The sequence below is a fragment of the Halichoerus grypus genome, chromosome 11, assembly GCF_964656455.1.
Source record: "Halichoerus grypus chromosome 11, mHalGry1.hap1.1, whole genome shotgun sequence".
NCBI lineage: Eukaryota > Metazoa > Chordata > Mammalia > Carnivora > Phocidae > Halichoerus > Halichoerus grypus.
Genome location: NC_135722.1, coordinates 2,885,895 through 2,909,494, shown reverse-complemented (window position 1 = coordinate 2,909,494; position 23,600 = coordinate 2,885,895). Strand labels below are relative to the sequence as shown.

At 53.0% G+C, this 23,600-nt stretch overlaps 1 protein-coding gene across 2 annotated transcripts in view; it reads right to left on the bottom strand.

The window, feature by feature from the left end:
- SHANK2 (SH3 and multiple ankyrin repeat domains 2) overlaps positions 1-23,600 on the bottom strand; it is a 506,338-nt gene that overhangs the window by 376,265 nt on the left and 106,473 nt on the right. For both annotated transcript variants that reach the window (XM_078057637.1, XM_078057641.1), the window contains 3 exons: positions 10,824-10,975; positions 9,675-9,842; positions 1,323-1,439 (listed from right to left, as the gene is read on the bottom strand). In XM_078057637.1, the coding sequence (XP_077913763.1) occupies positions 1,323-1,439; positions 9,675-9,842; positions 10,824-10,975 (437 nt within the window). The remainder of the gene's footprint in view (positions 1-1,322; positions 1,440-9,674; positions 9,843-10,823; positions 10,976-23,600) is intronic.

The following is a 23,600-nucleotide window of genomic DNA, read 5'->3' as shown; positions in this document are numbered from 1 at the left end:
GTTCCACTTGTAGGTACAATCCCCCTCCCAAAGAGGAAAGCAGGGTCTTGAAGAGATACTCGTACACCCACGTTCATGGCAGTATTATTCACAACAGCCAAGAGGCGGAAGCATCCATGTGTCCATCAAGGGATAAATGGATAAACAAAATGTGGTCCATCCACATAATGAAATATTATTGAGCCATAAGAAAGGACATTCGACACATGCGACGCATGGATGGACCTTGAAGACATTACGCTCAGTGAAATAAACCAGGCATATAAGGACAAACGCTGCAGGAACCCACTCAGATGCAGTCCCCAGAGGAGTCAGATTCGTGGAGACAGAAGGTAGACGGTGGGCGCCAGGGGCTGCGAGGGGGACGGGGTGCTTCTCGGGACACAGTTTCTGTTGGGAAGATGGAAAGTCCTAGAAGGATAGCACTGCTGGTTGCACAGCGATATGAATGTGCTTAATGCCACTGAACTACATTGTAAAAGTGGTTAAAATCTAAATGATTTTGTCATGTATATGTTACCACAGCTAAAGAGAAAAAGCCCATTGGGAGCGTGTTTGCACACACAGTGGTGGTAATTCGCCTTTGTTACATGCTGGTCCGGTGCAAGTTTGGTGGGGTGCCAGACCGACCTCGGGAGCCCGGTCAGCCACATCCCTGCCCCTCTGCCCCACACGTCCCAGCAGACGGCCACCCCAGGGCGGGCAGAGTTTGCACCTTCAGCTGGGAAGGATGGAAACGAGAGGATCCCGGCTCCCCAGCTCGCTTCTGGAAGTGGACAGTGTGGCAGTGAGGCCTGGGAGGGGAGCAGACCAGGGTTTCCAGCCCAGCTCCAGCTCTGGGACCGCTCCTTTCTCTTCCCCGCAACTCGGCTTCCTCTTTGCTATGACGGGGTAACCCATTCTCAAAGCAGCAGCTGCTAAGGGCTGGAGGATTCCCCCCAGCTTCCTCCCTGAAGCCCGCACCCCCAAGGCGAGCGATTTTGGAAATGGACCTTGAGGAGGGGTTGAGGGTCCAGTGAGGTCCTGACCTGACGGGACAGCGCCCTTGTCAGAAGAGACCACAGTGCTCTTGCTCGCTCCCCACCGTGTGAGGACACAGAAGGCGCCGTGTACAGCCAGCAAAGAGCTCTCACTGGGAAGGGAACGTGCCCGCACCCTGATCTTGGACCTCCAGCCTCCAGGACCATCTGTGGGGCTCTGTTAGGGCACCTGTGCTGAGCCAGACAGCACCCTGCAGGGCGCTCAGCCCGGTCCCAGCCCCGGCACCCACACGGCCGGACAGGGTGTTGGGGGAGCGCACCCACCAGCGTGCCCGCACTGACCTGGTTGTAGAGGGCGCAGATGTGCAGGGCCGTGTTCCCCGAGGCGTTCTGGGCCGCCATGTCGGCCCCATAGAAGAGCAGGTGCTCCAGATGCTGCACGTGGCCGTATTTGCAGGCCTGCAACGAGAGTCCGCGCTGTCAGTGGGAAACCCACACACCAGTCTCCAAGTTCGACATGTGCTCGGCCGACCCCAGCCCACCCCCCATGTGGGACCAGGACCCCAAATGCAGGGCCACCCACAGCATCCTGAGCCTCAGGGGGGCCATCACACCCCTGGCTGGGATCAGGGTGGGGGAGCTCATCACAGGACCAAGGACTTATGCTGGGCTCCTGGACAGCGGGTCTGCGAAGGGCCCCAATTCTCCTTTCCTTTGGACCTGGGGACCCGAAGCCCAGGGACACACGCGCTGTCTCCCTGATGGCCTCAGTGGCCAACCCCACAAAATGCAAACCAGGACACTCCATCTCTGGCCCCACTTATCCAAAGTCCCTGGCCCCGAGAGGGGGCGTGAAAACAGCAAGAAGGGGAACATACAGCCCCTGCTGTTTCCAGGGAAGGGAGCCAAGCCTGGCCTCCAGGCGAGGGGCAGGCCCCATTGTTGCTTCGAAATGTAACCCACCCCCTGAGGGGCGTTCAGGAGGCAGGGGGCAGGCAGCCCCACAGTGAGATTTCTCCCTCCCGGGGTCCTTCAAGGAGGTGATGTGTGCTATTCCTGAACCAACAAGGCTCTGGGGTCAAAGAGATCTGCACCCAAGTCATGGACCTTCCATTTTCCAGAATGTTCCCCCATGAGCCTATGTCTTCACCTGTAGACATAAACCCTACATTCTTATGAGAATGTTCTTATGAGAATCACGTAGGATAAGGGACCCCAAAGGGCCCACGTGTTGCTCGGCACCAGGCCAGCCCCTGCCCATGGCAGCTCTCAGGGAGCCAGGAGGCCCCGCGCTGTGACAGCTCAGCCGGGGTCCTGGGCATGCTGCGTGGTACCAGGGCAGCCCACGACGCTGGGCGGGCAGTCAGTTCCAACCAGCCCCCACCCCATCCGCCCACTTCCCGGCACCTCGGGAAAGGCCAGCATGTGGCCAGCGATGGACAGCACTGGAGGTGGGAGGGCCAGGGTCCCCATGAGCGGTGACAATGTGGATGGGAGCCGGGAAGGCCAGGAAGTGGGTCCTGACACACACTTCTCAGGCCGAGGGTGGCCACTGAAGCCCACGGCGGCCACTAAGGCCCACGGCAGGAAGGAAAACAGGCCACTGGGCGGCAGGCCGGGCAGCTCTCTCTACCGCGCATTCCGGATACCTGGGGCGGACTGTGGCACCTCGCCAAGGAAAGACGGTGGGAAAGATGCTCGAACTGTTACTGGGACGAGCTTACACAGAGAACCCGAGAAACACGCACTTCTAACGCCACGTCCCCGTGGAGCAGGCTCACTAGTTCATGAAGCAGGTGGTTACCCGGACATGGTTGCTGCCCACCCTCCCCTCCCGTGGCAACAGTGCCTGCAATTCTTGTGGGGACCCCAGCCCCACTCTCAGAGGTTGGGGGGCTGCCCCGCCCACTGCTGCCGTGGGCACAGCCCAGGGGCCTCCGCAACCCGCAGAACCCCAGACCTGGGGCCCCCAGCAAAGGAGCAGGGCCACAGGGGTGAGAAAGGAAGGGAGGGCGGACAGACATGGGGCCAAGGGCAGACGCACATACAGCCCGTCACCAGGCCGTCCGAGCTCCAGCCATGCCTGGACTCCTCGGGACACAGAGAGCCTGGCCAGGACTTTTATTTCCTGTTATACCAGTTTGAGTTGACAGCACTGTTCCTTAAATCAAAGGAGCCTGGGCTCATTGGCTCTCCCCAGAGGATGGGAGTAGAAAACCCCCATTTAGTGGCCATGACAGTGATCATTAATGCACGCGAGAAATACCAATGGATGCTAAGACCATCCGTGGATGGGGGATGAGGAAAGGGACTTAACAGCCTCAGAGACCCCACAAAATCCTAATTACAGAAGGAAAGAGAGAAGCCTGGCAGACTCCACCTGGCCAGGAGGTCAGAGTGAACGTCACCGGTAACGGGCAAGGGTCACCACGTGCCCACCGACAGGATGCCAGGAATGCGATATCCCTACACGATCACTCCTACAATATTCCTACGAAAATGCACACCCCGGACCTCATCATGAAGAAACACCGACCCAAACCAAGTTGCGAGGCAATCTCCAAGCTGAGTGCCCCATAATCTTCGCAGGGGTCCCCGACGGAAGGCTTCCATGCGGGGTCCCGGATGGGATCCTTTCAGTATGAGGGACGTTATTGTGACGACGGACAAAACTCGAACATGGTCTGTGAGTGAAGGTATGTGGGGTTCTCTAGCATTCTAGCAACTCTTCTGTGAGTTTGAAACTGATAAAGTCCTCTACAATTTAGAAAGAGAACCTAGTCCTTGTTTGACACAAAGACCTCAAAGCTCACCAAAGTAAGAAATCTGTCCAGCCCCAAAATAGGCTATGCTAACCATTTCCCCCTTGAAATGGGCGTTGTGGCTCCTGGCCTTTCAGAGACAGCTTAGAAGGGCTGCCAGAGCCAGAGAGCTGAAACCTGACATACAGTACCCCTTACACTCCTGTATCTTAACCATCTGGATGAGGTGCTTTTTGGGAAATGCACGTGTGGGGGGCTCCACTCCACACCTACTCCCTGCAAATCTCCTGGGCGTGCGTGTTTGGAGAAGTTTCCCCAAGAGACCTGCGGTTCATCCCTGCTATGCCAAACACCCGCCCCATCAATAGCCAACCACACAATTTGGTGGAAATTAGGGAAAAGGGCGCGCCTTCCTTCCAGCGCTTTACTGCCACCTGCTGGACACCTGCTGTGACACACCTATTACCCTAAGGGGGCAGCAAGCTGAGAGGCGCCCCAGGTTGTGCAAGGCACGTGGAAACAATGCGGAGTTCACTGCATTGCAAGTGAGCAGCAAATGCTTCTGCATGATTCTGTGCCACCAACCAAATTACTTAATCCACACCACGCCTAGGCATTTCTCCTATGTGAAGCATGTGCTTATAATGTGAACAGGAGACATCTCTATCCGATGGTTCGAAAACAATACATCATTTCAGCCCTCGCTTGGTCAGCAAGTAAGGTGCCCGGCAGCACGGGGACACTCTTGCCCAAACACGCGCACACGTGGCTTGCTTGACTCGAGCCACTGGCTGCCCCACGGCCCTGGGTTCCACGGTTTTCAAAGGCCAGTGGTGGTCTTGCTGCCAGCCCAAAGGGGCGTCGGGGAAATGTGCGAATGAGTGTGTGGATGGCAGGTCAACCAGGAAGCGGCCAGCTCTGTGTTGGCCAGGGTTAGGAGCTGAACGATGTCCTCCCAAATTCCTCTGTTGGAGCCCTGACCCCCAGCACCCCAGGATGTGACTATATGTGGAGATGGGGACCTTGAAGAGATGATTAAGGTAACATGAAGCCACTGGGGTGGCCCTGATCCAGGGTGACCGGGGTCCTTCTAGGAAGAGGGGATCAGGACACAGACCCGCACGCAGGGACGACCCTGTGAGGACACAGGGAGAGCACGGCCGTACACACACACACACACACACACACACACGAGGAGAGAGGCTTCAGGGGGACTCCGCCTGCCCGCACGTGCATCCTGGGCTTCAGCCTCCAGGACCGGGGGACAGTACTCGTCTGTCGTGTGAGCCCCGTCGGTGGGATTTCGTCAAAACTGCCCGAACAAACCAATACAATCAGTTCAGATCAACTAGTCTGTAAGTTTCAGCCTGCAATGACATACAAAATGTCATGCTAAGAACTCCAAAAGGGAAGGTATGTTTTGACAGCTGCGGTAGTGGTCGCTTTCCCTATGGAGCCCACGGCTTTTATAACATGAGTTCTGGACAGAAGACGTCTCTCGCAGACTTCCCTGGCATCACTAGGGTAGAACACAGGCTCCGACCATGGGGAGAAGGTGGCGCCCCTCCATCCCGGCCTGGGGTCTTCAGTCCTCCCCTCGCCTCCTGGCATCTCCTCTCAGCCCCAAGAATCAGGGCTGGTTGGAAGGACACCTGCTTGGTGGGCTTCAATCCCTCCGCAGGCCCCCCCGCAAAAGGAAGCATTGATTACTTCTCTGAAGGAATCCTTGCTTGTCCGGGCGGGGTAGGGGCACGGGATACGGATCTGACGCCCCAGGTCAGCATGTGGCAGACCCCCCAAAGCAAGGAAAGGCACTTCCTGCAGCTCCGACTGCTGGGGCCGGGGGGCTTGGCTGCTTGCAGTGGGGCGTGGGGTCATGATCCCGGGGTCCTGGGATCGAGCCCCACGTCGGGCTCCCTGCTCAGCGGGGAGTCTGCTTCTCCCTCTGCCCCTCACCGCTGCTCGTGATCTCTCTCTCGCAAATAAATAAAATCTTTGGGAAAAAAAGGAATTCTTGAGGAAATCAGATGAGATCTATAGTAAAGCCTGTGAACAAAGCGGTTAAGTGCTGCCACATATTCTTTGTGACAATGGCCAGGTGACGGTGATGATGGTGATGATGACCGCAACCAAGCAGATGAGGACTAAGACAGTGACTGAGGCGCGGCTGGGCGAGGAGGACCATGACAGAGGCGTGGCCGGGCGAGGGGGAGTGGCTAACTCACAGGCCAATCCCCTGGACTGACAACGGAAGGAGGGAACGCCCCTCCCTGAAACACTGTCAGAGGAACTCCGCGAGGGCGGGCGGGATCGAACTCTCCCAGGGCCAGGACAGAGCACCGCCTGCGTGAAGGCGCGTGGGACCCCAGGGCGGCTCCTCCACGGAGCAGCTGTCCCCAGCCTGGGGGCAGCCGCCCTCTCCAGAGCCCTCAGCCTCCCGTAACCTACCCTGGAGTCCTGACGCAGCCAAACCCGCGGTCCACACGCCGCGCCAAGGCTGCAGGCAAGACGCACGGGAGGACGTGTCCTCCCTTATCTTGATGCTCTTGGGTTGTGGGGATGTGTTTGGGTGTTTTTTACTTTCTTCTTTCTGTTTCTTCGAATCTTCCACTCCTTCCATGTTGAGCAGTTAGGGTAATCGGAACAACTCAAGAGTTTGCAGACAAGCCACATACAAAAACGCGCGCTTCCACAGTCGGCCTGCAGGGGGCGGGCGTCCCCAGGCGCTGCGCGGCAGGTGCGGGATCGGAAGGGCCTCGCTTCACAGTTCAGCACCTGGCCTTGGCCTTGGCGGGAAGCAGAACCACCGCAGGACCCGTGAGCAGGCCTGGCTGTGGGCGCGCAGGATACGTCCAAGGGCGTGGAGCCAGGCGGCTGGCAAGGAGCCGCCCCCACTCCAGGGCGCGAGGCAGAGGGACAGACGTCAAATGCAGAACTGCGGACCCCAGAACTCCAAGGTGCTTCTCCTGCTAGCTCTGTGCAAAACCTGCCTCCTCTGTTTCCTCCTGCCACCGCCGGGTGTCACGGCAGGGGCGGCTTCCGTCTGCAAGCCTGGAGGCGGTGCTGAGAGGGGCCGGGAGTGGACTCAGCTGTGGCCTTGGGCAGGTTACTCCCCCTCTCCGGGCAGTTACCTTGTCTGAGTCACGGAGGCCAGCAGGTGTCCGCTGGGGTTGCTCCAGGGTGTGAAAGGTGGAGCCGATAAAGCAGATCAGGACGGCGTGGGAGCCGACCGAGTGCTGAGAATCTCGGAGGAGGACGGCCGGTCTGCTGATCTCTGCTTCGCGCCTGCCTCCACCACCTCATGGCCAGTCTCAGCCGCGGCAGACGAGACAGTGGGGCTCGGGAGGCAGGGACATCACCCGGAAAATCGAGAACCTCTAGTAGGGAGGGAACTGGCCTCCCAGGACATCGTGGAAAAGAAACCCACCACCTGGGGGACATGACACCATCCTGATGGGCGCCACGGGAAGCGGGATGCTCAGGCCTGGGAGCGCCCCCTCCAAGCTCAAACTCAGCGCCAGGGGCTGGGGCCCTGGGACCAAGAGGTCTGGTGGCTTCAGTGCCCGCAGGCTCGGAACCCGCGCTCGGGGTCTCAGGGATGAAACCCAGCATACGCAGGGATGAAACCCAGCATACGCAGGGACCTGACACTGCAGGAAGTGACCACCAGGATCGCCCCCTGCCCACCCCAACACACTGATGCTTCTTAATCTTAGGGTGACCAGAGGCCAGACTGTCGAATGCACCAGAGGGAAAAGGGTCGCTGGTGGGAGGCCTCCGGCTGGTGGAGGGCGAACCCGGCCCCGAGAACTCTCCAAAGCTGGGGCCCTGCTGCAGGGTTCAAGCTCTAGCAACTCCACGTTCCCATCTTCTGTATTTCTGACACCCTGGCATGTGGGGCCTTGCCGACACTGTGGGGGGTCTGCCCCTCCCCAGGCAAGTCAATTCTGACCGCACAGGACTGGCCCAGAGGGCGGCTCTCAGACACAAACCGGCCCACACAGAGCCGTCACCCCCACCTGCCTTACTGGGCTCTCGCCCTCAGGGCCACGACCCACCTGCCCTGGTCAGCCCAGACAGCCAGGGACAGCCCCAGTGCCCCTGAGCCCCTGACGTTACCCAGACCAGCCATGCCTCGGCCTGTTCCATCCTACAAAAGTCACAGTGAAGGCTCTTGGCCCCATTTCCCCCCGCTCCTGCTGCCTCCTGACCCAGCTCAGTGCTTCCCATGTGGCCCCCCTGCCCCATCTGCCCCTCCTCCCAGGATCTGTGAGTAACACACCCTCTTTCCAATGGCAGCCAACTGCCAATCGGTTGGCCTCACTATACCTGCATGGTATTAAAACTACATTTCAAACCGGGGTTTGGGACAGGCCAGGAAATGACTCTGGAATGACCCAAAAGCACTCAGACGTGCAGCCATGGGGGCCAGAGTGAGAACGGGCAGGATGAGCAGAGAGGAGGCTCAGCACTGCACTTACATTAGATCCTTCCCACGGCCCGAGGGCGCCGCGGGCCCGCTGACACCCACTTTATGGGTGAACAAATGGAGACCCCAGGGCACTCATCGCTACTCACTCCCCCGAGGGTCCCTCCCTGGGTGTGGGCTGGAGGTGGCCAGGAGCAGCTTTGCAGGGCCCCGGCTCACACCGCAGGACGGAACTGGACGCCTCCCCAGGCTGCTGACGAGTCAGGGCTGACCCAGCACACAGAAGGCCAAGCGGGGTGGACCTGCCTGCACCCCACAGCCCACCTGGGACCCCTCAGTACTGCTCGGCCCTCTGACCACAGTGGGTGGGGGGCATGACCCCACCCGGACCAGGCAAGTGTGTAAGGTCACAGTGGCTGAGGGAAATGGACAGGTGGCACTGCCCATCCGGAGAACAGTTCAGAGACACCCCCCCCATTCAGGCCTTTCCCCTTGCCTTCCTGGGCCCTGCTCCCCCAGACCACTGTCCACCCTCTTCTGCCCGGAGACCCTGACCCGGACACCTGCACCACTGGGCTCCCTGGTTGGCTGGCTCACACACGGCTCAGCCAATAGGAGGGCAGGACAAGAGAGAAGCCAGGGCAGTTCCTACCTGCGGCCACCCTCCCACCTCAGCTGTCCCTGCTTCTGGGACCACAACTTCCTCCCCTGCTCTGGATGCACTAACGACTCTTCATCTGAGCCATCAGGTGGATGCTGTTTCTTTACAAGACTGCAACTGACACACCCCCAGCCCCACGGTGCCAGGTAGGATCAGGGAAACCTGGGTCCTATGCATGGAAATTGGGCATGACACCGGGTCACCGTATCAGAAATCAGGCAGCGCACCGGGTCACCCGTATCAGAAATCGGGCATCGCACCGGGTCACCCGTATCAGAAATCGGGCAGCACACCGCCTCACCCGTATCAGAAATCGGGCATCACGCCGGACCACCCGTATCAGAAATCGGGCAGCGCGCCGGGTCACCCGTATCAGAAATCGGGCAGCGCGCCGGGTCACCCGTATCAGAAATCGGGCAGCGCGCCGGGTCACCCGTATCAGAAATCGGGCAGCGCGCCGGACCACCCGTATCAGAAATCGGGCAGCGCGCCGGACCACCCGTATCAGAAATCGGGCAGCACATTGGGTCACCTGTGCACACAAAGCACCTGGCGCCAAGCTCTACTGGGGCCCCCGAGACGCTAGATGCACGGAGAGCTCCCAGCACCTACAAAGGGCATGTTCGCCCCACAACTCCAGATGATCACTGCCCTACAGAAATGCAAGAGGCCTGCCTAACTTTCCGATTTCTCTACAGAGGTCAGAAACGTGTGTTTCTAGGTAAATATCCCTGTTTTTAAATGCCAGCGACTGCTCCAAACGGAACAGAACGCTGGGAGGGCGGCTGTGGGCGCAGGGTGAGAGGCTGAGGGCAGGCGTGTTACGGGTGTGGCGTGCGCACCTGGTGGACCTCGTGCCAGCCGTTCTCGTCCCTGCAGCACACAGTGGCATGTTCGTGGAGCAAGAGTTCACAGCAGTAGGGATCCCCCCCGACGATCGCGGTGTGGTACAGCGGCGTGAGCCCGTAGCTGTCTTTGTAATCGGGCGATGCTCCCAGCTCCAGAAGGGTCTAGAAAACAAAAACACCAAACACGGGTCTCATGACCCCTTCTGCAGGGAGTGAATCAAGAACGAAGCATGGGGGTCACTCTCCCGCCGGCCGAGGCTGAGCAGGCCCGCGGGTCCGCACATTTCCCGGGCCTCCCAGAGTGAAGCAGGGGCCAGCTTCAGGTGGTGAGGTTCCCGGCCCTGAAGTAGCAGGTGGAGCCCAGGCGACAGGACGCGCGTGCATCCGGGACGTCAGGAGACGCTCTGCAGACAGACATGCGTGGGGGGCACGCAGGGACCTGCTGCGCCCTGCTGACCCCCCCCCAAAACCCCGTACTGGCTGAGAGCAACAAAGTGAGGGCAGCTTTTGCAGAAAGGGAAAAGCTGTACTATTCAACCTACAGCATAAAACCATCCCAGCGTGGATTTCGGACTAAGGCAGCGGACGAGGTAGAGCTGATGTGAACTTGAGAAATCCGTGACTTCCAAGACAAGCATCGTGTTGGGGGTCAGCCCCCAACAGCGGATCCCCCTCCCTCCCAGCCAGGGCTCTTGGGGGCCCCCCACACTTGGGGCCAGGGCAGATAAAGCATGCAGAGGGCCGTGGGGAGGGTGAGGGGTGAAAGCACCCCCCCGGGTGGGCTTCCAGAGACCGGGGAGGGGGTTGGCGACAGCAACAAGGCTGGCTCAGGGCCTGTGGGCTGGGTTTGCAGCCTCCTCCCAAGGGGCATGAGGGGGTGGCTTTCAGTGCTGCCCTTCCTGGCAGAAATCACAAGCCTCTGGCCAAACGAGAGGGATAGATGACCTTTTATAAACACCAAATTCTAAAATTCCCAAGAAGAGAGGGTCGGGGGCCCCGACTAGATGTCCAAACCCACGTGGGAACACAATTCGGGGTCAGCTCGGGTGGTCGTCATGGGATGGGGACAGGGAACCGGTGTGGAAGTCGGGGATCAGACAGGGAAGGGGTGCCCCCCCGGGGGAGACGGGCTCCGGAATGTACCTTCAGGGCCACTTGGTTCCTGGCTCGGGCGGCTTTGTGCAGGGCGGTCATCCCATCTCTGGCGCGGAAGTCCAGGTGAGCCCCGCCGTTTCTGAGAGCTTTGATCACCTCCGCGGGGTCGTCCAGCTGAGCAGCTAAGGTCAGTGGGGTCTCTGCGGGACCCAAACACAACGCAGTTCAGAACCCGCACCGGGGAGATGGCCAAGGCACACGGCTCACGAACCAAGTGCCAAGTCTGAGAGTGAGCTTGAAGAACCGACCCAGGGTATTCGCAGCTCCCACCCGTTAGCCCCAGTATCCCCGCGGTTAGCACGGTCTCAAGGGTGACAATGGTGGTGACGCTCGGGGTCCCATGCAAATCAAAATGGGGGCAGAGACAGAGTTTCCACATTATCGCTTTGTGGGCAGCGGGTCTGAGAAGCTGCCCTCGCTCTCAGGACACAGAATCCCGTGGCACCATCCAGATGCTTACCGTGGGGAGCAGCGACCCACTGGGGCTACAGTTAAAGGTCCGAAAGGCAGAGGCCTGCCTTTCTGCATCTCAAAGTCACGACGTTTATGGGCATCTTGGAGGACACCCGGCTCAGGCTGCAGGCACACAAGGGTAGGGGAGGCGTGCAGTCTGTGCCCCATGGAGGTCTGGGTCTGAGCAGGCAGAGACCTGAATGGGGTCAGCGCGATAAATGACCGGCAGCAGGGCTGGGGCAGAAGCCCAGGGACAGAACCATGGAGCCCACCCCCATGCGGACAACGTTAGGAAGGGTCCCCCACCGCCCTGGGCAGCTGACTCCAGACCAGTCTGTTGCTGGCTGTGACGGGGAGGGCAGTACTCGGTTAAAACCACCTTCTCTCCCGCTCGGTCAGCCCGAGTGCCCATCATAGCCACTGCCGAGCAAGGCGCACTGCCCTGATGTGCTTCACTGGAGAGGCTTTTACCTTCTAGAAGAGTGTCAAGGGCGATATGACAACGTGCATGTCCCCAGGACCCAGAAACACTACTGGTTGATGATGAGTCGTTCTGACTTCAAGCGCATTTTGAGAATAAAAGAACCGGGGCATCTGACCCGGGGCTGAATTCTCTTCTGACCTCACCCCAGTCGCGTCCCCGGCTGTCCCCAGGAAGGACAACCGCATCATGAATTCAGCTCGCCACCCCCATCTAGCCCTAATCCCCAGGCTTCTTTACACGTAAAGGAGCACTGTTCTGAGGGCTCTTTAAACTCACCGGGGGACTCACCCCACACCTGGATGTGTCACAGTGAGGTGCAGGGGTGTCGGGTTGAGACGGCGTGGAGCAGGGCAGGAGCTCCACGTGGGGGCAGAGACGTGGAAATGGGGCAGACGTGCAGACAGATGCAAACTTGGGGAGAGACCCCCGCCCGCTAGAGCGGGGAGAGGGAGCTGTCGGGGCTTCTGACGGCATTGGCGAGGGCTCGGGTCCTTTGGGGGCAGGTGAAGGGCGTGGAAGGCCGGGTCCTCAGGAGCCCCCAGCGTCTACGCTTCACATCAAATTTCCTACAACAACTTGAGGAAGCCGGCCCCTCATGTGTAAGGTCAATTTAGGCCTGATGGTCATCTGGGGCCATGTCAACCCTCAGAACGATCAGGATTCTTCTTTCTTATTTGGCTGTCCACCCACGGCCATTGCAACTGGAACCCAGCTGGAGTCATAACCCGGACTCCAGATTACAGACCCCTTTGGCAGAGCCAAACCCTGGGATGGTGCTGGGCACGTAAGAGTCGCTGAGTAGAAAACTAGGCACCCCGTTAATGGTAGGGTATCTTATGTACTTGAGGAGGACCTCCAGCCCTCAGACGGCACCCAGGACAAGCGGTCCCTTTCTCAAACAGCCCTGCCCAAAGGACGCACTGCAGACTTGCCACGTTCAAACCTGACCGGGACCCACCCGGGTGAGGTTGGGAGAGCCCCCCCCCCCCCCAGCTTACACACCCTTCAGGAAGGGGACGTCCAGTGAGACCCCACATGGGGCTGATGGAACCAGCCCAAGAAGATACTCATCCATCAACTGCAAACGCGTGGCCGTCAGGGGCTCGCACTGTGTGACTGATGACCACGTGCCCGGTTCTCTAACGAGCCTGGGGCCTGAGCTCACCTGCACCACAATCCTCCAAAAACATTCCTCAGTGTTTACATTTTGAAATTACTTCAGTTTTGATAAATATACTAGAACCTCAATGAGTATAACCTCAAGATGGTCCCAGTCTCTCTCAACTTGACTGCCCAGTGGAGTAGAAACGGCTCTCGTCTTTTCAGACAGTCTCGAACACATAATAACGCTCTCGCCCAGACACAGCCCAGTCACATTTTGGCTCCAGCAAACAAGCGCCCGAGCTTCGAAAGGCACCAGCAGGAGGGTCTGCAGGGGTGAGAAGTGGGGGGACCTGGAAGCACGGCACAAGGACACTGGCTACTGGCTTCCAATCTGTCCAGTCGTGGGGACAAGGAGAGCGGTGGGGGCTCCATGCGCTGCAGGCTGAAGTGTGCACACCCCGGGCCCCTGGGTGTTCCTGGGAGCATCCAAGTGCCGGAGAAAGACCTCGGAAACCAAACGTGTGGGTGAGCAGCGCCTCCTGGAGAAAAGGGACCACCGGCAGCAAAACCCAGCTATGCTCCTGGAAGGCTGGATGACCTGAGCAGGTCCCCAAAACCCTCTGGACCTGTCTCCTCCCCTGTGAGGCCCGAACGCATGTGTCCTATGCTGGATGGTGCCCACCCCCGGGCGCGCCCTCGGGGACTGCCAGCCAGAGCAGTTAGTCTCACGAAGAGACAAATTTTGCTCTCTTCATTATGGCTTTTTTCTGTATTTTTACAAGCCTGTACAATGACTTTATTATTTTACAATAATAAAAAAGTAATTTATAAAATGAACCATGAAGCCAATACTTGTTAGCATTTCCACCCCCACCACAACTTGGACTGGCACAATCCCACATGACTTCCTCAGCAAGACAGTGCCGATTCTCCTAGAATGTGAAGCAAAGGAAACAAATATTCACACACCTACTAAGTGCTCTGCCCTGCACTGGGGACTGTGGCCACCCCAGGAGGACAATAAGGTACAGTATCCTTGAGCTTTTATAAGATAGGTAAAAAAACAGGTAAACAGATCACTGGATGAGGGGCTGGGTAGATGTTTGGATAAGTGGATGGATGGACAGATGGTTAGATGAGTGCATGGACGGATGGGTGGGTGGATGGACAGATGGATGGTGAATGAGTAGATGGATAGATAGATGGTTGGATGGATGAGTGGATGGATGGATGGACATGTGGTGGGTGGATGAATGGATGGGAATGTGGGTGCATGGGTGGATGGATGGATGGAAGTATGGGTGAATAGATAAATGGATGGATGGATGGGATGGGTGGGTAGGTGGATGGATGGATGGATGGATGGACGGACGAACAGAGATGGATGGATGGGTGGGTGGGTGGATGGGTGGATGGATGGATGGGTGGGTGGGTGGATGGGTGGATGGATGGATGGATAGGTAGGTGGATGGATGGATGGATGGATAAATTGATGGATAAGTGGATGGATGGATGGATGAGTGGGTGGATAGATATAGGGAAGGAGAGACAGAAGGAGGGAGAAAGGAAGAGAGAAAGAAAGATGGGTGAGTGAAAAGATGGGCAGGCGTGTATAGATGGAGATCATACATACACATAGACAGTTAAAAATGAGTAAAGGAAAAGATTAATATTTGGGCTCACAAGTGACAGAGGGAGCACAACCCGTGCATTCAATTATCTTAGTGCTGTTTTCTAATATAAAACTCATTATTAAATTATCCACAATTGAGAGATCACACACCCCATTCCCTACACCCGAATGCCTCCTGCAAAACGTCGCAAGTGGGAAAAACCTGGCTTTGCATCTGGAACCTTTGCACTCCAGTATGGGTTCAGCCGTGACTTAGACAGACACCTTGAACCCCACAGGGCCTGGTTCCCTTCTGTGCTGCAAAGACCACCCTGTCCAGCCCACAGTGAGGGGCAACAGGGAGTCACAGCTTTGAAAGTGCTTCGTGATGAAAAAGCTCCCAGCGGCGTGAGGAGCAACAGGATCTACGGTGACAGCACAGGTAAGACTCGCTGCAGCAGCTTAACATGGAGATAGACCCCCTCACAAAACATAACAAGGACAATATTCTAGTGGAGTCAGGCTTTTACCTTCACTCACATTAAGCTCACTTTCCTAAAGTGATCCATTTTCTGAAAACGCATCTCTCTAAAACATGGCATATCCCTTCTGTGTCAGACTGAGATTTCGCCAAAATGCAACACTGTGGATGATGACCCAGGAAACACTCCTGACCAGGAGTTTCAGAAGAAGCCATTTGTGGCTGTGTTTGCTAACCCTCTAAGGGAGACATGGCCTCCAGATGGAATATTCTGAAAGTCCACACGATGGGGATGTCTGTTTCTCAGGGAACACAAATCCAGAGAGGTGGGGCTACACCCCTGCCCTATCCTGCGCCCTTCTCTCTTCTGGGTCAGCGGAAATCTGATATGTCCTCAAACGTTAACAACCTCGACAGCAAGAAGCCTCCCTACAGCATCACGGTGCGCTCATCCCCATCTCTGTGACAAATCCAGGGACCTGAGACCACACTTCAAAATTCCCAAGGACCAGAGAGAGGTGATTCAGCGATTTCTTCCTCATTACCTAGATCTGTGGTTCCCAGACGTGGGCATGAATTAAGAATCCTCCAAAGAGCTCATTAATACAAAGAATGTGGACTTCATTCCCAGCAGTGATTTAACAGGACTGGCGTAGCTGAGAACCTGCACCTCTAACAGGCCGGCAGTCCACAGCACCTCTGGCCCCGCTTGGCGGGAGAATGCGGGTTCGCAAACCGGACAGCACAGCGAAACCACCCGGTCCCACACCCAAATACTGCTTTAATCGGTGTGAGGATGACCCCACCAGTATCAGGACTGGTAAAACCTCCTTACATGGTTTTCAACACGGGAACCACTGCTCCACTCCAATGGGTTCCATGGATGAGCAGCATGGGCGTGACCTAGAGCTAGTTAGAAATGCAAAATCTTGGGGCGCCTGGGTGGCTCAGTCGGTTAAGCGGCTGCAGCCCCAGGATGGGCTCCCTGCTCAGTGGGGAGTCTGCTTCTTCCTCTGCCCTCAACCCCCACTTGAGCTGACGCTCTCTCTTTCTCACGTGCTCACTCTCTCAAATAAATAAATAAAATGTTAAAAAAAAAAAAAAAGAAAAAGAAAAGAGAAGGCTAAATCTCTGGCCCCAGCCCAAATCTTCAGGACCAGAACTGACATTTTAGCAAGATTCCCAGGTCACGAATAGACATCAAGTCTACATGGGCCCAGAGCACAGTTCTCCCACCTAATCAGCTATGTGATGAGTAAACAAGCAAACATAGAAAAATGGTGCTGTCCCTCATGCGGGTGTATCACTTTATTTACAAATTATACATGACTGCGGGGAAAGTCGTCATCTGTTTAACAAATGGTGCTGGGTCAACTAGATTTCCACGTGGGCGCCCTACCTCACGCCGTAGACAAAACGTCACTCAGAATGGCTCATAAATGGAAGGGCTGCAGCTATAAAACTGTAGGAAAGAACATAGGAGTACATGTTTGTAACCCTGAGTTAGGCGTGATTTTTATTTTAATTTTAAAAAGTAGGACACCGAAAGCACAGGCAACAAAAGAAAAAAGAAACACATTGGACTTATAAAATTAAAAACTTTGGTGGATCAGGAGAGGGGGGAAAGATGGCGGAGGAGTAGGGGACCCTATTTCAGCTGGTCCCCAGAATTGAGCTGAGATATCTACGAGACCCCTCTGAGCACCCACGAAACCAGCCTGAGATGTAAGAAGATCTGGATCTCTACAAACAGAATATCGCAGGCGGTTGGTTTCGAGGTACGAAGCGGAGAGCCGTGATCCTGCGGGCAGATATCGGAGGATAAATGGCGGCGGGAGGGAGCCTGGCCGTGGGGATCCTACACCACCGGTGAGTGACAGCCTCGTGCGCTGCGGACGGGGCACAGACTCGCAGACCGGTAGCGGCGGGGAAAGGACTCTAGGGCAGCCCCTGGGACGGAAACCCGGAGCGGAGGGGTCGCGCCTGCGAACTGCAGTCCCCGGGACAGAACCCCAAGCGGCTGAGTCGCGCGCGTGAATTGGGAGCGGCTGGCGGTTTTAGAAGCACAAAGGGCAGAGACGTGCCCCGACCTGGAGGCAGGACTGGGAGCGCTGCGGAGGGGCGCACAACCCAGGCCGCTGCAGTTTATAGCAGCACGGACAGAAACGGAGACGGTGTGGCCTGGAGGGCTCACTGAAGAACAGACTGCAGTCTCTCTGCTCTGAGGCAGAGGGTTGGAAACGGTCTCTTCCGCTCTGACTCGCGAAGAGACGCGGAAAGCCGCCAGGGAAAGGCGCCAGAGAACAAAAGCCCCAAAGACTGATTCCCAGTGAGCCCATCCCCCGCCACAGGGGCGCAGGGCAACTCCGCCCAAACAGGGTTGACTGAGTAACAGCGCGGCAGGCCCCTCCCGCAGAAGACAGGCTGGGAAAACAAGAGGCCAGCAACCCTAAGGTCCCAAGAAAACAGGTGCATCTTGCTTGGGTTCTGGTCAATAATTTGGACTCTATACATTCCCTCAAACACCCATCAACAGAATGACTAGGAGGAGGAGTGCCCAAAATAGAAAAGACTCAGATTATGACTTATGCTGCAGATTTACAAATGGATGCAGATATAACCAAGATGTCAGAGATGGAATTCAGGCTAGCAATTGTGAAGACAATGGCTAGAATGGAGAAATCAATTAATAGCAGCATAGAGTCTCTAAGGGCAGAAATGAAAGGTGAATTGGCAGAACTTAAAAATGCTATCAATGAGATCCAATCCAATCTAGATAATCTAACAGCTAGGGAACTGAGGCAGAGGAACGAATAAGCAATCTGGAAGACAATATAATAGATGAAAAGGGAAAAGAGGAGGCCAGGGAAAAACAACTCAGAATCCATGAAAATAGAATCAGAGAAATAAGTGACACCATGAAGCGTTCCAATGTCAGAATAATTGGAATCCCGGAGGGAGTGGAAAGAGAGAGAGGACTAGAAGATGTATTTGAGCAAATCGTAGCTGAGAACTTCCCTAAATGGGGAATGAAACAAACATTCCCATCCTAGAGGCAGAGAGGACCACTCCCAAGATCAAGGAAAACAGGCCAACACCCCGGCATGTTAACAGTAAAACTGGCAAATCTTAGAACCAAGGAAACCATCTTAAGGGCAGTTAGGGGGAAGAGATTCCTTACGTACAGAGGGAGGAACATCAGAATAACGTCAGACCTATCCACAGAGACCTGGCAAGCCAGAAAGGCCTGGCAAGACATATTCAGGGTACTAAATGAGAAGAACATGCAGCCAAGAATACTTTATCCGGCAAGGCTTTCATTTAGAATGGACGGAGAGATGCAGAGCTTCCACGACCGGCAGAAGTTGAAAGAATATGTGACCACTAAGCCGGCCCTGCAAGAAATATCAGGGGGGTTCTATAAAAGGAGAAAGACCCCAAGAGTGATCTACAACAGAAATTTACAGGGACAATCTATAAAAACAACGTCTTCACAGACAACATGATGACAATTAATTCATATCTTGCAATAATCACTCTCAACGTGAATGGCCTAAACGCTCCCATAAAATGGCACAGGGTTGCAGATTGGATAAAAAGACAGGACCCGTCCATATGCTGCCTACAAGAGACTCATTTTGAACCTAAAGATACATCCAGACTGAAAGTGAAGGGATGGAGATCCATCTTCCATGCCAGCGGACCTCAAAAGAAAGCTGGGGTAGCAATTCTTATATCAGACAAATTAGATTTTAAACTAAAGTCTGTAATTAGAGACACAGAAGGACACTATATCATTCTTAAAGGGTCTGTCCAACAAGAAGATCTAACACTTGTAAATATCTATGCCCCCAACATGGGAGCAGCCATCTACATAAGCCAACTGTTAACCAAAATAAAGAGTCATATTGATAACAATACGTTAATTGTAGGAGACCTCAATACTCCACTCTCAGCAATGGACAGATCATCTAAGCAGAAAATCAACAAGGAAACAAGAGCTTTTAATGATACATTGGACCAGATGGACCTCATAGATATTTACAGAACATTCCACCCTAAAACAACAGAATACTCATTCTTCTCAAGCACACATGGAACTTTCTCCAGAACAGACCACATACTGGGTCACAAATCAGGTCTCAACCGATACCAAAAGATTGAGATTATTCCCTGCATATTCTCAGACCACAATGCTTTAAAACTGGAACTCAATCATAAGAAAAAATTTGGCAGAAATTCAAACACTTGGAAGCTAAAGACCACTCCGCTCAAGAATGTTTGGGTCAACCAGGAAATCAAAGAAGAACTTAAACAATTCATGGAAATCAATGAGAACGAAAACACATCGGTCAAAATCCTATGGGATACTGCAAAGGCGTTCGGTCCTAAGGGGGAAATACATAGCCATCCAAGCCTCATCAAAAAAATAGAAAAATCCCGAATTCACCAACTAACTCTACACCTTAAAGAACTAGAGAAAAAGCAACAAACGATGCCTAAGCCACACATTAGAAGAGAAATAATTAAAATTAAACAGAGATCAATGAATTAGAAACCAGAAACACAGTAGATCAGATCAATGAAACTAGAAGTTGGTTCTTTGAAAGAATTAATAAGATCAATAAACCACTGGCCAGACTTATCCAAAAGAAAAGAGAAAGGACCCAAATTAATAAAATTATGAATGAAAGGGGAGAGATCACGACTAACACCAAGGAAATAGAAACAATTATTAGAAATTATTATCAACAACTATATGCCAATAAACTGAGCAATCTGGATGAAATGGAGGCCTTCCTGGAAACCTATAAGCTGCCAAGACTGAAACAGGAAGAAATTGACAACCTGAATAGGCCAATAACCAGTAACGAGATTGAAGCAGTGATCAAAAACCTCCCAAAAAACAAAGAGTCCAGGGCCTGATGGATTCCCTGGGGAATTCTACCAAACATTCAAAGAAGAAAGAACACCTATTCTACTGAAGCTGTTTCAAAAAATAGAAACAGAAGGAAAACTTCCAAACTCATTCTATGAGGCCAGCATTACCTTAATCCCCAAACCAGGCAAAGACCCCATCAAAAAGGAGAATTTCAGACCGATATCCCTGATGAATATGGATTCCAAAATCCTCAACAAAACCCTAGCTAATAGGATCCAACAATACATTAAAAGGATCATCCACCGCGACCAAGTGGGATTTATCCCCGGGATGCAAGGGTGGTTCAACATTCCCAAATCAATCAATGTGATAGATCACATTAATAAGAGGAGGGAGAAGAACCATATGGTCCTCTCAATTGATGCAGAAAAAGCATTTGACAAAATACAACATCCTTTCCTGATTAAAACTCTCCAGAGTATAGGGATAGAGGGAACATTCCTCAAGTTCATAAAATCCATCTATGAAAAGCCCACAGCAAATATCATCCTCAATGGGGAAAAGCTGAGAGCCTTTCCCTTAAGATCAGGAACACGTCAAGGGTGCCCACTCTCGCCACTGTTGTTCAACATAGTACTAGAAGTCCTAGCAACAGCAATCAGACAACAAAAAGAAATAAAAGGTATTCAAATTGGCAAAGAAGAAGTCAAACTCTCTCTTTTCGCAGACGACATGATACTTTATGTGGAAAACCCAAAAGACTCCATCCCCAAATTACTAGAACTCATTCAGCAACTCAGTAATGTGGCAGGATACAAAATCAATGCACAGAAATCAGTTGCTTTCTTATACACTAACAATGCAACTGTAGAAAGAGAAATTAGAGAAACGATTCCATTTACAATAGCACCAAAAACCATAAGATACCTCGGAATAAACCTAACCAAAGAGGTAAAGGATCTATACTCTAGGAATTACAGAACACTCATGAAAGAAATTGAAGAAGACACAAAAAGATGGAAAAATATTCCATGCTCATGGATCAGAAGAATAAACATTGTTAAAATGTCTATGCTGCCCAGAGCAATCTATACCTTCAATGCCATCCCGATCAAAATTCCAATGACATTTTTCAAAGTGCTGGAACAAACAATCCTAAAATTTGTATGGAATCAGAAAAGATCCTGAATCATCAAGGAAATGTCGAAAAAGAAAAACAAAGCTGGGGGCATCACGTTGCCCGATTTCAAGCTATATTACAAAGCTGTGATCACCAAGACAGCATGGTACTGGCACAAAAACAGACATACAGACCAATGGAACAGAATAGAGAACCCAGATATGGACCCTCACCTCTATGGTCAAATAATCTTTGACAAAGCAGGAAAAAACATGCAATGGAAAAAAGACAGTCTCTTCAATAAATGGTGCTGGGAAAATTGGACAGCCACATGCAGTAGAATGAAACTCGACCATTCTCTAACACCATTCACAAAGATAAAACTCAAAGTGGATGAAAGACCTCAATGTGAGACAGGAATCCATCCAAATCCTAGAGGAGAACATAGGCAGTAACCTCTTTGACATCAGCCACAGCAACTTCTTTCAAGATACATCTCCAAAAGCTAGTGAAACAAAAGCAAAAATGAACTTTTGGGACTTCATCAAGATAAAAAGCTTCTGCACAGCAAAGGAAACAGTCAACAAAACAAAGAGGCAACCCACAGAATGGGAGAAGATATTTGCAAATGACACTACAGATAAAGGGCTGGTATCCAAGATCTGTAAAGAACTTCTCAAACCAACACCCAAAAAACAAATAATCAAGTCAAAAAGTGGGCAGAAGATATGAAAAGACACTTCTCTGAAGAAGACATAGAAATGGCTAACAGACACATATGTTCATCATCATTAGCCATCAGGGAAATCCAAATCAAAACCACATTGAGATACCACCGTACACCAGTTAGAATGGCCAAAATGGACAGGGAAAGAAACAACAAATGTTGGAGAGGTTGTGGAGAAAGGGGAACCCTCTTACACTGTTGGTGGGAATGCAAGTTGGTACAGCCACTTTGGAAAACAGTGTGGAGGTTCCTCAAAAATTTAAAAATAGAGCTATCCCATGACCCAGCAATTGCACTACTGGGTATTTACCCCAAAGACACAGATGTAGTGAAAAGAAGGGCCATATGCACCCCAATGTTCATAGTAGCAATGTCCGCAATAGCCAAACTGTGGAAAGAGCCGAGATGCCCTTCAACAGATGAATGGATAAAGAAGATGTGGTCCATATATATAATGGAGTATTACTCAGCCATCAGAAAGGATGAATACCCAACTTTTACATCAACATGGATGGGACTGGAGGAGATTATGCTAAGTGAAATAAGTCAAGCAGAGAAAGTCAATTATCATATGGTTTCACTTATTTGTGGAACATAAGGAATAGCATGGAGGACACTAGGAGAAGGAAGGGAAAAATGAGGGGGGTGGAATTGGAGGGAGAGATGAACCATGAGAGACTATGGACTCTGAGAAACAAACAGGTTTTAGAGGGGAGGGGGAGGGGGGATTGGTTAGCCCGGTGATGGGTATTAAGGAGGGCACGTACTGCATGGAGCACTGAGTGTTATACGAAAACAATGGATCGTGGATCACCACATCAAAAACTAATGATGTATTGTATGGTGACTAACATAACATAATAAAATTAAAAAAAAAAAAAACTTTGGTGGATCAAAGGACACCATCAAGGAAGTGAAAAGATGACCCACAGAGTGGGAGAAGGTATCTGCAAACCACATATCTGATTAGGGATTTGTATCCAGAATATATAAAGAACATTCACAACTCAACAAGAACAGACAAATAACCCAATCAAAACGGGGGCAAAGGATCCAGATAGACATATCCCCAAAGATATACAAATGGCCAAATGGTCAATAAGCACATGAAAAGATGCTTGGTATCACCCGGTCATTAGGGAAATACAAATAAAACCACAGGGAGATATGACTTCACATAAGATGGCTGTAATAAACAAGAGAGGTGAAAGGAAGGTTGGCAAGGCTGTGGAGGACTTGGATCGCCCACGCACTGTGGGTGGGATGCCAAAGGGTGCAGCCACGCTGGAAAACAATCTGGCAGCTTCTCAAAAGGTTCAACACGGAGTTACCGCAGGGCCCAGCGGTCCCCCGGGTGCGTGCACGAGAAGGATAAAAACACGCGTCCACAGCAGCCAAGAAGTGTGAACAGCCCAAGCGGCCCCAACTGATGAGTGGATGAACAAAAGTGGCCCATCCAAAGGAATGTCACTTGGCCACGAAAAGGGACACAGCACCATCACACGCTCCCACCTAAATAGATGCTGACACCATGCTGCTGAGTGAGAGAAACCAGTCACGAGGCACCTCGTACTGTGCAACTCCATCTCTCTGTAACACCCAGAAGAGGCAAATGCGCAGAGACAAGAAGTAGACCGGGAGCCGGGGAGGGGGCTGCCGCGTGACCGCAGACGGGCACGGGGTCTCCTGTTTGGGTGTCCTAAAGACAGCGGCGATGGCACAACTCTGAGCAGGTCTTTAAAAAACCACTGAATTGCAGACTTCCAATGGCTAAATTTAGTGGTATGCAAAATGCATCTCAATAAAGCCTTACAAAACACAAGGACTGAATTACATGTAAGTTACATCTTCATAAAGTTTTTAATAAAAAATTATACACGCGTTATGGTACTAACATATTGA